The sequence below is a fragment of the Corvus kubaryi genome, unplaced genomic scaffold (assembly GCF_017639235.1).
Source record: "Corvus kubaryi isolate FWS band 111438036 unplaced genomic scaffold, C.kubaryi_AGA036_p1.0 66, whole genome shotgun sequence".
Taxonomy (NCBI): Eukaryota; Metazoa; Chordata; class Aves; order Passeriformes; family Corvidae; genus Corvus; species Corvus kubaryi.
The window spans coordinates 29701739-29715123 of record NW_024582054.1 but is presented as its reverse complement, the minus strand read 5'-3'; the positions used below and the strand labels follow the sequence as shown (position 1 = coordinate 29715123).

The following is a 13385-nucleotide window of genomic DNA, read 5'->3' as shown; positions in this document are numbered from 1 at the left end:
GACACAGGAGGTATTGCACTGACAGAAAGAAATTGCTTCAGCAAACAGAATCCCCTGTGGATGGCAGCAAATTTCTTTCTCTCCACACAGAGATTTTACAGTGCCATACACTGACCATAGCTGGAATATAAGGCTTTCCTTTGCCAATTATTGACCATCCATGATCAAGGCTGGCTTTTTCACTCAGTTTGTTTAAACAAAAAGACAAATAAACACTTTTAAAAGCTTCTAATGCTTTTTGTTCAACCAGAGTTTGGCTGCAAGAGGATCCTTGTGCCAAGACCACATTGTGGCAGCAGAAGAGTTATTGCAATCCCTGATGCAGAATGTTTCAAGTCAGGTGTTTCAGCAGCATTCTCACACCACTGGGCTGGAGGCACGAATTAAAGAAGCCAGAGACAAAGTAGAGGTACTCCTTTATACACACAGAGATATCTCTAATTTTAGCATTATGGGGTAAGGGGGACTCCTTGTCAGTCATGTAAAATAGAAAAGGTTCTATACTATTGGAATCAGTCTCCAAGACTCTTGTCAGGGCAAAATCTAGAACATTTCCAAGATCAGTATCTCAACTTGAAAAACTTGAGTGATATTGTGAAGCAATAACTTAATGTAATTACTGATACTCAGGCATGTTCTGAAGAAGTCTGTTTCTTCCAAGGCTGTCATGGGTGACCTGAACAACATCTTGTCCAAATCTGAGAAAAGACCCTCAGAGAAGGAGGCTTTGCTCAATTTTGAAGAATCACAGAAAGAACTTGAGGCCTCCATTTCAAAGGCTGTGCAACTTGTCAGTCAAAAATTAAGTCCTGAAGAATGTATTCCAAGATATGAGGTGGGTAGGTTTTCTGTACCAGCTCAGTTTGAGTACTTCTAAGGTCTGTGTGGTCTCTGGAAGTCTGAAGTAAGAAAAATACTGACCTTTTTTTTTTTTTTTTTTGTTGGTAGCTATTAACGCTTTTCTCAGTTTTCTGATTTAGCACTGTAGTAACTTGGCAGACAACTTGAATGAAGGAACATAAATCTGTATGGCAGTTTATTCAGTGCCCTGTGCTAAAATTACTCCATCACTCCATCAGAACTCATCATTTTCAGAACTACAGCCTTTTTTTTTTTTTTCCTGATCAATCATTAAGCTTCCCATCAGGAGTCACATGCCTGAATTCTTGGGCAGGTTATTATAAGTACTGAGTCTCCTCTTTTTCCTGGAGGGTAGCTGGTAAATCCAGGTCCTGTCTCAAAATATGGATCTCTTAAAGGGGCATGGAAACTGGAAGTGCCCAAAAAGTCTGTGTTGCCTCATCTGGCAGAGCTGGCAGAGAGAGAACTGGGTGACCACGTGCCAGGAGGGGCACAGAGCCTCATTCCAGGCCATCCTTGGAGGATCCCGTGGTGCTGATGGAGACCTTTCACCCAGCTGCTGACAGCCATGGGACACAGCCCTGGGTATTCCCTAGGGAAGAGGCAGAGTTCAGCGACCTTAATCTTTCATCTTTGGTATCAAATTTTTCACTAAAAGTTGCTAGAAGAGCAGCACCTGCTTTTCTCCATAAAGCATTCACTGATACTGCAGCCTTTTGCAGATAAGCAGGGATGGAGAATGCCCTTGTAGCCACCCACACAAGGGCCATGCAGCCTGTATGTGCAATGAATACATTGATTTATGCACAGGTTTACATGCTACTGATGTCATTTTTTTAGGTAAATAAGTTATATTCAGTTCTGTTTGGTTTTCATTATGATGTTTTTTTTTTCTTCTCAGGAAGCTTTTAGTGCTCTGGACAATAAAGTTCTTGACAAATTTTTGAAAGCAGCTGAACAGCTGAAAAATATCTCATCTGATCACGAGAAACTGGTGGTGGAAGATGATGTTCGTAGGAGATGGGAGGTGAGATAGTGCAGGAATGAGAATCCACTGTCTGGTCTCATTAGGCCTGGCATCTTTGAAGACCATTTTTTTTTTTGTCACAGTATGTTCTGAGGTCTCTACTTGCTGTGTAATCCTGGCTCACCATCTCACAGGAACAATGTGTTTTGTATTTTGCAGGCAGTTCGTCAGGAAATTGTATCCTGTGTCCAGCTCATAGTAGAAAGGGAAAAAAAGAAATTCAGTGCAACTTTAAAAAAAATCAATAAGCAGTTAGGCAAAGAGAAGAAACTCCTAAGTATGGATAAAACCAAAGGGCTCATCAAGGAGCATGAGGTACCTGACAGACTCCTTTTCTGCCTCTGTGAATGCTTTGCTGTCCTTCTTCCTCCTTTTTAGGCACATTGTGGAGCCTGTGCCTGTGGAACAGGGCCCTTGTGCTCTGTGTTATGTAAACACAGAACAAAGAGTCTGCCAAAGTTATTTCTTTACCCTTTTTTGACTGCAGATATTAGTGTTCTTGCAGACTCTTAGAATTAACCCCTTGTTAAGTAGATGGTATCCTTTTTCCATTTTTTCCCAGGTTTTTGGTATATCTTGATTTCACCCTAGAAAGTATAATAATTGATATTTTAAAAATATTCCACTTCACCTGTAGTCAGTAGGACATGTCCATCTGATGTCAGGGTGAAGAAGACTTGGGACCAAAATTAAAAATTGTAGTAACATAATGAATTTCAAAATCAAGCAAGAGTCAGTGTAGTCTTGTGAATATTAGCTGGGGAACACGTTGCCAGAAATCCTCATTTACTTTTGGCTCAATTTGAGAAAGAACCAAGAGAAAATAAGTGTGTGTTTCTTGGTCTGACAGCTTAGACTTTTAAGAGCACTCATCCAAGAAGATAATGGAAGTATAAAAAGAAAATATGAGAAGAATTGCATATCCTCATGACTTAACATGAGTTTATTATCTTGTTTTTCTTTGTTTAGGCCTTTTTTTCCCACAAAGGCAGCATGAAGGAACTTAACAAGTCTTTGGAAGACCTTAAAACATTGGGAAGACTATCAGAAGAAACTGTCCTAGGGACACAGGCACTCACTGCAGACTGTGAAAAAAAGCTAGAAAAGGTTCAACAAATGGTGGCAGACACTTACACAGCACTGCTGGCTCGTGCTGGGAAAGGACAGTCCTCTCAGAAAGGGTGGGTGGCTGAGTCATGGCGTGTTGTGGCTTTATAGAAATCATTTTTACATGTAGATTTTGTGATACTCTAATGTATCTTGGTAGTACATAGCTATGTTTATTACTGTGAGCAGCTGTACATTTAAACACTTAGTATTAAGTTTCATAAACTAACAGGTACAAGATTTGATTACCCTTCCATCACAGCTGCACGGTTGAGCTAGGATTTAGCTGGGATCTTGAGCTAGGATTTCTTTTTTTCCTTTGTATTTGATATTTTGTTCTTGTAGGAACTCGATTATGGCTTCTGAGAATGGAGAAGAGTCTGGTTCTTCTCAGCAAATTGACAGCCTTATGGTACAGGAGGTAAGAAGTCCAGACCTATTGTTGGAAAACAGTGCTCTGATGTCAAAAGGAGGTCATTGCCGAAAGGAAAAAGTGTTTATTTCTCTTACATTTTTTATTGTGATAAGACTTTGGGCCTCTGGTCAGAAATCAAAATCCCATTGTGCTTGTGAACGTAGATTAAGTAAATATTAAAAACTAATATGCAAACAGCAGCACTGGGCATCCTGGGAAGATGTGATTCTCCATCCTTGAATTATGTTTTGCTAAAAAGTCATTTTCAGATGGGAGGGTCATGTGGGAAACTGTGTTTAAGTGCAAATCCCCCATAGAGTCCCAGTAATCTGAACAATTTTCAGAGGACAGAGAGAGCAAAACTAGTGAAGAGTTGGAGGCATTTGTCTGTATCTGTGGAAAGAATGAATGAGCTGGCTGCAACTATTCAAAAATTTGCTCTTTGGGCTCATGATTGAGTTGAAACACATCTTGTATTCGTGAATGGCATCTCCCATCTCCTTTGGGACACATCAAGCAATTCCTTCCTTCAGGAGTTCGCAGATGTCTGTTAGGCTTTGCTGTGTATTACACAGAACAATGTGGAGGTCACTGTCACACTTCTTATTTTTACTCAGACCTCAAGGCCTGCTGCAGATGCAGTTTTGGAACCAGATGTGAAACACCACAATGGAGAAAGCTGTGCAAACAAATTTGAGGAAGACAGTGATTTGGCTGTACCAACTTTGTTGGAGAGGTAATTTTTAAAGGAAAAAATGCATAGTTGTTAAGATATGATGGACAAATTAATTCACAAGTTAGTTGAATGTACCAAACATAAGGTGCACTTTTGATATGCAGAACCCTGTTCTTTTTCTACTACAGTTTACGGAATATTGATCTGTAATTGGTAAGGAAACACTACAGTAGCTAAATGCTTTGATCATTAGCATTTTGTAGCAAGAATATTTTTTAGCTGTAAATGTTTTACTTCTTTTCTTGGGCTAGAAAAGTCTGCATCTGCCTTACTAATAACTTGAAATATTGCAAAATTAAAAAAGTGTGTCAAGTTTTGTAGAGAACTGACATTTTTACATTCATAACACTGAATTTAGAGAATGCAGGCTGGCATTTAGACTTAAAAATTAGCCATATGAGCAATCTCTTTAATATGTTGCTCGTTTATGCATTTTTCATTCATTTTGGACTTAAATAAAATATGTATTTGCAATAGACTGTGCTTATTTTTTTATAGTACTCTGTTGGTCAGTGTGTTCCATACCCTGACGTGTTCCATTTAATTAAAAGTAATATTCTCTCTGAAAGTGTTTGCATCTTTCCTTAGCTTTAACAAACAAAGAAGTAACCTGGAGGAACTTCTACAGCTTAGCAGAGATAAAGTAGCATCTGGCTTTACTGATGAAATAAAAGGCACTTTGTGCCTTCAGAATAAGCTGCTTGAACTCCAGGCAAGTATTTGTCTTTTAAAAATATACCTGGTGCCTAAATTGTTATTTTCTCATGGAGAGCACTCACTTCTCTGTTACATGTATTGCCAAGGGAAAAGCAGCATCCTTGTAACCAGGTTTATTAGAAGAAGGGAAATCAAAGATTTAGGATTCAGCAGAACTGCATTCCTCCTTAGCAGTGGAGTTTTGCAGGTGTTGCTGAGAGAAGAAACTGGTGGCTCTGGGTTTGTTATCTGCCGGCTGAAATAGGTGTAATGGGAAAAAAACTACAGAAAGGAGCTTTTTTTGTCAGCAGGAATGATAAGTGGTAGAGATGGCCAGGGCTGCAGGAACTGTCAGAGTTGAACTATCAAGTGGTGTTTGTGCAGAATGGAACTGTTCCAGGACTTACAACTTGGTTAGGTTTGTGGGATCCTTAAAGCGACAGCAAAAGGCACAGAGTTGATGTTGAAAAATTGATTATTGCAATTTTTCAAGGCCTTGCTTGAAAGGACTACAAAGCCTTATTGAGTATCTCAGAACTTGGTTCAGTTCTACATTTGTTTTTCTTTTGAACATAGCTAGGTGGAGATATTTTCATTCTTGTTGTAAAAATGGCTGACCCATATTTATTGAACCTTTTAAAAAATGTAGCCAAGGCATATATCTGACATGGAAATTGTCATCATGAAAAGTTGCTAGAGGTTTGCATGCAGCTAAAAATGGAGTCTTAAAGGGGAGAAAAGGCAGTGAATACTCTTACTTTCAAGTGATGTTTTCACAGTTTTTGTAGAGACTCTTGTGACTGTATTTTTATAAACTCTCCGCTGAGAAATACAGGATCATATTAATGCATTAGTATTGCTTATCTTCTAGGTAACAGACAGTGAAATCAGTTCTGGTTGGACACAACTGGAAAATATCTCATCTACCTTAGAAAATCTGGTGGCTGAAGTGCAGCAGGCTGCTATCTCTGAGGCAAGAAACAAGCTACAAGGAGAGTGGAAAGAACTTCAGGATATTATAAGTACCAGGTATAAAATAACACTTTATGATATTAGCTAAGGAATTGTAACTAATTATGTGTGTTGTGAAGGGAATAGTGTGTGTTGCAGAAAATACCTGCACGCTTTTAACCTCTTCTTCATTGCATAAAATTAAGCTGTTCTTAATTTTCCTTCATTCATATATGCATGGCAGATAGTGTGAGTCTCCCCAAGAAGAGCAGAGCCAGATCTTTGTAACATAACTGTGCAATAGTCCCGTGTATTGCTGTTATTTCCTTTCATCTTTTGGTTAAATTCATGGTGATTCACACTGCTTTTCTCATTAATCAAAGAAAAACTCATTTGGCCTCAGGAGGGTGAGGATTAGATCTGTTAGGCAGTTGCATTATTTTTGTGGCTTTTTGTGCTTAAAAATATTGAGTGTCTTTTCTTGCTTGCTTTCCCAGTTCATGTTTTGTTACCTTTCTTGCAGAATGAACTCTTTAAGGACTGCTTTGGAAATTGTTTTGCCAATAGAAAATGAATCCATCCTTCTCTGTGAATTGGATCAGCGGCTGAAGAAAAAGGACATCCAGCAGTTTAATCTGATGAACAGTGACCTTGCTTATAGGGAACTGAAGGTAAGGGAAGATGCTGAGACCACACCTAGCAAAAACTTAGGATAGGTTTTACTGTCTAGGAAGTAGGGAACTTCATGGGATTTTCACTCAGGAGGTTGGGACTGCTTACAAGACCTCCCAAACCTTCTAAAATCTGTAACAGCATTTTAGTCCCTGTGTTTTAAACATCATGGTCCTGTAGAGCCAGCCAGGGGCCCTCAGTAGTTTCTGCTGTAAAAACCATTGTTAACATTTCATTGGGGAATGCTCTGTTTGGTGCAGATTTGTGGTGTTCACTCCTGGCCTTACATCACTTTGTGGAGTCCTACACATAATGTTCTGTTAATTCATGAGCTTGTCCAAGGTGCCTGTGTCACATCTGCTGGAGTACCTGAGCACAGCTCAGGATGGGTTTGGAAGCTCTGTATGGGTGCAGTAATTGTTCACCTGCTATCAGTATTTGGTGCCCACACCCTGGTCCACTAGGCAGGGTGAATATTGTTTTATTCTGGGCTTGCCCTCTGGGCTGAGCACACTGACGGCTACACAGAACTGAAAGTTTGCATTTGTCTGCCCTTGGCTCTCCAGTGAAGTAGGGTTTAGGTCTCTCAGGCTGTAGAGCAGAGAGCATGTGTACTCTGTCTTACCAGTTTTGGCTGCAAGGACCCAGAATTTTTGCCCAGCTCTCTGCACAGCTGGGCTTTCACAACCCCAACACGCTGCTCTTTGAGGGCTGTAACCAGAGAGCCTGCAGGCTGCACCAGGAGATTTTTAAATGCATGGAAGTCTGCTCCAAAAGTATAGCATAAAGAACTGAAAAGATGGCAGAGTAATAAATATCTCTGGGCCTGCCTGTGCTCTGACTGATGTCCTGCTGTGAGAGCCTGCTGCTTTCAGTCCCAGGAAATCACCTTTCTCTCCTTCGTGGCTGATTGCTGGAAGGAGTCTTGAGCTTTTTCTGTAGTGCTGATCGAATTCCCTGTGTGTGGAATAACATTTTATTTAAGATTTTGTTCTTTTTCCTTCCCTTCACTGACATCCAGAATAGGTTTTCTGTCTTAACCACTCTGTTTAGTATCCTTTTTTACTGGTAGTATAATTTGTTTTTCAGCTTGAATGCAGGATATATGTTTTCTTTCACTCGCTAACACGGTTGGTCATTTTCTCAATTTCAGGAGCTGCAGAGATCCATATTAAATCAGATTGAAGTATGCAAACAATTGGAACACCTAGATAGTTCAGCAAGGGATGAATTTAATCCAATAGACCTGCAAGCTGCAAGCAAAATTATGATTTACTATCAAAACCAGCTGGAAGAAATGAGCCATAAAATGCAGATCCGTGAGACAGTCCTTAAAGATCTGGAAGCTTTTATGGCCTCACTGAGGAAGATCCAGTCTTCCATCAAATGTCTCCCAGATCCCCCAGATCAACCTGAAATACAGGGAAAAGCTTTGAGGGAGGCTGCACAAGAAGTTTCTCGTATGGCAGAAGAGGCTAAATGTTTGGATGAACGCCTGAAGACTGTTGATATCTGTTTGGAAGATGCTGAATGGGGGAGAAAGACTTGCTGTGAAAACCTTGTTCTGACTTTATCTGAAGAGCTAAATGCTGTTCATGAACACCCAAGTGAGCAGGTGCTTACAGAAGAAAAAGACTTATACAGGACTTTCTCCAGAAAAAACAGTGAACTCCTTAAAAACATTCAAGATCTACGTGACAGAATTAACAAAATAGGCTTGAAGGACCCAACAATTCCAGCTATTCAAAAAAGGTGAACGCTTTTTAAAAGCTCTTTTAGTTGCATGATTTCAGTGGAGTCAGCCTGTGACCCCTCTGCAGGAGAGCATTTAAATTTGAAGTATCTGTGGAACATTGACAGAAGCTGTGAATTTTTTATTTGTTCCATCACAGCCTGAAAAAAGAAGCCGTCTCCATTTTTTTAAACTCCTTTATATATGTGTGTTTGAAGCAGCATTGAAGAAGAAAAAGATAGGAGATTGGTGATTGTGATCTTAGTTTTCAGTAAGAAAACTGTCGAACAGGGAGATCAGGTGCATCAGTGCCCAGCAAGGGGACCCAATCTGAAACTGTGCGGCGTGAGGTGGATGGGCTTTACTTACCTTTTAACACAAATTAATTTCACTGTGTTCATACAGACCCAACAGCCCTTTAGGATTTGGATTACCTTCTCACAGTGCTGAGGTCAGCATAACTCATCTGAGGGCCTGTGTCAGATTACATGAATTGAAGATCAAATTAGACTTTTTATGATGTCATTTAATACAGTATGTGGAGCTCAGATGAATTTCTAGAGAACTTAATAATTACCTTGTGAACCAAATCAAAGGCTTACTTTAATATAAGGCTGTATTTCATTTTTTTCTAATAAAGGATAAAATCATTAACAGAATTGGAAAAGGAATTGGATCGTGCTGCTGCTGAAATGAAACCTATGCAGGAAATTGCTAATAAGCTCCCACAGATTGACGAGGAGAAAGCAGAGGAAGCAAATGAGCAGTGCAGAGTTACAGAGAGGTTATGGGAGGATACAAAGCTCTTGCTTGCTGAATGGTAAGGAGGAAAAACTGCATTTTAAAGTAGTGTTGTGCAAGTAAGAAGTTTGCTTGTGAAATCAAACAGAAAAAAGCCCTAGACCATACCTTAAGGTGAAGTAAACACTGCTACAGTGGCAGTGTTACCATTGTGATGACATAAACTGTCAATAAGCCCAGAATTGCACATGGAAATTTGCAGCCAAAGCTCATGAATTTTGCATATTTTTAAAACGTCACAGTCCCATCATTTAGCAGGTATGCAGCGATGTGTTGGACTTAATTGGTATCCAGAAGAAAAACCTGGCTGCTGCTGGGAATGGTGTGTCTTCTGTATTTGCTGTGAATTTCATCCCAGCACACTGAAAAAGAAAAGACAAGCTGAAAGAAACAGAAAAGGACGTGGGAAAACAGTCTCTTCTGCAGCAAAATAAAAGGAGCTTGGTTTTTCTGTGAGAGTGGGGACTGGGAAAGGCCATGGTTGATCACCCAGGGCATCTGTGCTTCACGTATGGTTTTTGAAGATGCCCAGAGGCTTTGCATGGGCTGGCACAGTTCTGGTTAATTCTCATGGCTTGCACAAGTGGGATTAACCTGTTCTCATACCCCACTGAAGGATGGGCTGATGTCCACCATCCAGGCTGTTGTGGGATCTGCTGCACGTGATGTTTCAGTTTACTGGTGACTGAGCTCACCTTTCTGGTGGAGAGGATCAACACAACTGCTTATCACAGTTAAATGTGGATCAGAGGCATATGGTGGTCAAGGGCATTTCTGATTCCAAAAACTGTCTGGATACAGGTATCGCACCTTATTGCAGGATTTAAGACTGGTACAGTTCATCACTCCTTTTCTCTCATCCAGACGTAGTTGTCACATTCCCCACGTGTGTGAATATTGGAGAAGAAAGCAGACAGGAGGTTGAGGCTGCAGGTTTATGCTTGGGCCATAAATAATGCATCTCTTTTTAATAGCCAGGAGCAGTGTGCGAGGGTTTTGGAGCTCCTGAAGCAGTATCAAAGCTGCAAAACGAGTCTGACCAGCATCATCCAGAAACAGGAGATTGTGCTTTCCCAGCAAACTTCCTACATGGGGAAGGAGAATTTGAACAGACTAATAGCAAAGGTGAGTAACAAGAACTCAGTGGAAAGAAAAGCCTTTCCTGGGAGCATTCAGATGCAGAGTTGCCCTTGTACCCTCAGCCTTCAGGGCAGATGTTAAGGCCCTGCTTTCACTTTGGCTTGCAAAATACATTTAGGGACTCCATATTCTTGTTTTATGAAGATTTAAGTCTATTTTTTCTTAGTGAATCAAGGTCTCATAAAGGAGAGGGCTTAAAGCAACAAAACCAAACCCCATGTAAGAACTAGGATCTAGTATGAAGATGAGATTAAGTCCTGTCCTTTTGCTCCAAGCTGTCTTTGACAGCAGTTAAACATTTGCAGTAGCTTTTACATTACTTCATGAGCTACTCATACTGAATGAGCAGGTACTGCTAGACACCCCTTCATTTAATTTAATGTTTTCCAGCTTTTCACACAAAAATGTGACAGCCAGCTTCTTGGCTGAATGAATACAGCTACTGGGCATAGTTGTCTGTGGTAACAGATTAGTGAACAGCAGCATGTTCATCGTGACCATTTTACTGTACAGGTTTCACATGTCCTGGGTTATATAACTGGTTGTTCAGATCCTATTTTTAGGCTTTCTGATGAGGCATCACCCATACCATCTGGGAGTGTTTGCTCTCAGGCAGTGCCTGGGATGGTTAAATTTAAGAAGGAATGTGTGGTGTCTTCCCTCAGGCAATGGGATGGTGTCTCCTTGTGCCATTCCCCTTTAGCTGAGGCAGAGTCTCTTCTTGGTCCCTCCAGTGAGACTTGGGGCACCTTGTATCACCCAGGCTCCTGCTGCAGGGGGAACATTGCCTGACTATCCCAGCCCCTGCTTCTATGGAGACTCCTCTCTGGGAACAACCCTCCCTCCTCACCCTGAGCTGTGCAATTCCTACTCCCAGAGCTGTGGTCTGGAATTGCTGTGGCATAGTACAGGCATGTCCTTGGGTGCTGATGATTTGTTATATAGAGTTATATAAAATAACAGCAGAGAAAGTCCTTTGCTTTGTTTTGGTTTGTGAGAGCTGCTTTGCCATCCCTCCCCCGGCGGTGTGAGTATGGGAAGATGTAATTTCCCAGGATGTCTGTGGGAAGTAAGGAGAGCTGTTAACATCAAAGTGCCTAGCACTAGAGGTCAGTGTTTCTTTTCCAGGAAGCTTCCATGTTGTTTGTAAACACTGACATTCCAATTGAGCACAAAGAAGCAGCTTGGTGTTTAAATAGAAAGCAGGAGGAAGAGACATTTCAAGTTTCTGGCAGTGCCATATTTGACAGTGTCTAAGTAGGATTTAAGCTTTTTTTTTTTTTTTTTTTGTAAAAAGTTCAAAACCTAGGGATCAAATGCAGGTTGTATTTGTAATAGTATCTCAGATGATAATCACACTGTGCATTGTTTATCTCTGTAACCAAGGTTTATCTCTCTAACCAAGGTACGGTCCCCTTGGATCTGGCACTTAGGACTTTAAAAGCAAACTGTGGCTTTGGCTCTCTTAGAAATAAATTATCCATATTCCCACTCAGCTGTTCTGCAGCCAGTGACAGAATGATACAGATTTCTAACAGGGAAATATTCCTGTCAGCATGGCAGGGATGTAACAACACAGAATGCATTCCTAGTCTCATCATAAAATAGATTATTTTGTGTAATGCTGTTGTTTCTCTAACCAAAAAAACCCCAGCAAATCAGTTAAAAATATTTTGCTGAATAAACAATCATAAGCAAATATGCTCACAAAAATCCATGTGGTCTTTTTCACAGATTGAAGAGGCAAAAGAGGAATTTAATGATCACTCCGAAGATGTAGACAAAATAAATCAGATCTGCAAAAATCTGCAATTCCAGCTGAATAAAATGAGAAGCTTTGAGGAGCCTCCGTTCGAGAATGAAGCTAACATTATTGTGGACAGATGGCTGGATGTATGTAAAAAGTAAATTATCAGGGTGGTCTTAGCTGTTATGCATTATAGTAATTGATTCTGACACGGGTGTGATATTTCGAATAAATTAAGTACAATATGGCAGAGATTCTTAAGAGATAAATCCAACTGTTTACCAGACAAAGCTTGCAGAGTATCTATGCATGTAACGTTTCTGATCTCTCAGGTAGTTGGTATCATCAGTGCTCCTTGGCAGTAAATAATTCTAGAAAATGCAGAAAGGCAATATTTGTGCTTTCTGCATGAATCTGTAAGCTTCTGTAACAACTTCTATGGATTTAGACTTTAGAGACAATCTGGAAAATTAGAGTGCTGGTGCTTTTGGTGAGAAATGTTCGCTGCTGTGGATCTAAGCAGTGCATCAATACTGAGATTAAATGGTATTTACTGGGAGTAGATAAACATTAATGAGCAAGGCTCCTTCCTAAACCTGCCTTAAAACTGGCAAGCTGCTGTTGTGATTGGTATGTTTGGTGACATGTGTGGCAGGGATTTAAATATCTTCTCCATGACCAGTTTACTGTGAAGACACGAAATTTTTTTTTTTCCCCTTTGCCTTGCTTGTTTTTGTGGGTGGTTTCATCTTGCTCCTTTTTTATTGTGCTGCTTTTGCTTTTAGAATATAACTCAACATACTTTAAAACCCGTGTGTGCTTTCTGTCTATCAATCTAATGGTAGATCAGTGAGAAGACCGAAAACTACTGTGATAATTTGGGGAGAGCTCGGGCTTTGTGGGACAAACTCCTGAGTTTATCTGGCACAATCGATGCTTGGGCAAACGCAGAGCTCAAGAATGCAGAAGACCATTGCCTGACTGAGGAGGACCTCACTCAGTTGAAGGTAATTTGAATGGAAATTTTTTACCTTTCATTTATACCATAGTGATACAGACTTTGGGCTGTAAACATGCACGTTGCATAGAAATACCTGCAGAGGAAGTTGTAACATTTGCAGTTGTATCTGCCTGGGCAGTTTCACTAAGGATGTTGCCTGTCTTTGGGGATACAGGTCTTGGAAACGAATGCACAGATAGTGTATATGTGTAGTAAATGATTTTCAGTCAATGCAACGCTGCAAGTGCTGCTTTTGACTACAAAAGCCCCCTCATTCCTTTGTGTGTACAAACACATGGAGCAAAGAGAAGGCCTGTAGAGCTTGTAGCCTGGAGTACAGTGGTGCACAGAGAAGAAAGAAGAGAGTGTGTATAGGCTAATGATTCATTTTCTAGGTAGAAACGGCCTATCAGTGAAGATGCTGGAGCCTCTGGGACAGCTGGGCAATGCACAGCTCAAGAAGAGGTTGCAGAGGTGGTTTGTTTTCCCCCTGTCCCAGT

At 40.6% G+C, this 13385-nt stretch overlaps 1 protein-coding gene across 4 annotated transcripts in view; it reads left to right on the top strand.

Moving 5' to 3' along the window:
* SYNE2 (spectrin repeat containing nuclear envelope protein 2) overlaps window positions 1-13385 on the top strand; it is a 158029-nt gene that overhangs the window by 25929 nt on the left and 118715 nt on the right. For all 4 annotated transcript variants that reach the window (XR_006019356.1, XM_042047759.1, XM_042047760.1 and 1 more), the window contains exons 18-32: window positions 251-409; window positions 662-835; window positions 1763-1888; window positions 2048-2203; window positions 2858-3069; window positions 3341-3416; window positions 4028-4146; window positions 4735-4858; window positions 5714-5871; window positions 6317-6464; window positions 7619-8217; window positions 8838-9017; window positions 9973-10123; window positions 11873-12031; window positions 12731-12892. Coding sequence is in view for 3 of the 4 variants with exons in the window: in XM_042047759.1 (XP_041903693.1) it covers window positions 251-409; window positions 662-835; window positions 1763-1888; window positions 2048-2203; window positions 2858-3069; window positions 3341-3416; window positions 4028-4146; window positions 4735-4858; window positions 5714-5871; window positions 6317-6464; window positions 7619-8217; window positions 8838-9017; window positions 9973-10123; window positions 11873-12031; window positions 12731-12892 (2703 nt within the window). In the remaining variant the exon portion in view is untranslated. The remainder of the gene's footprint in view (window positions 1-250; window positions 410-661; window positions 836-1762; window positions 1889-2047; window positions 2204-2857; window positions 3070-3340; window positions 3417-4027; window positions 4147-4734; window positions 4859-5713; window positions 5872-6316; window positions 6465-7618; window positions 8218-8837; window positions 9018-9972; window positions 10124-11872; window positions 12032-12730; window positions 12893-13385) is intronic.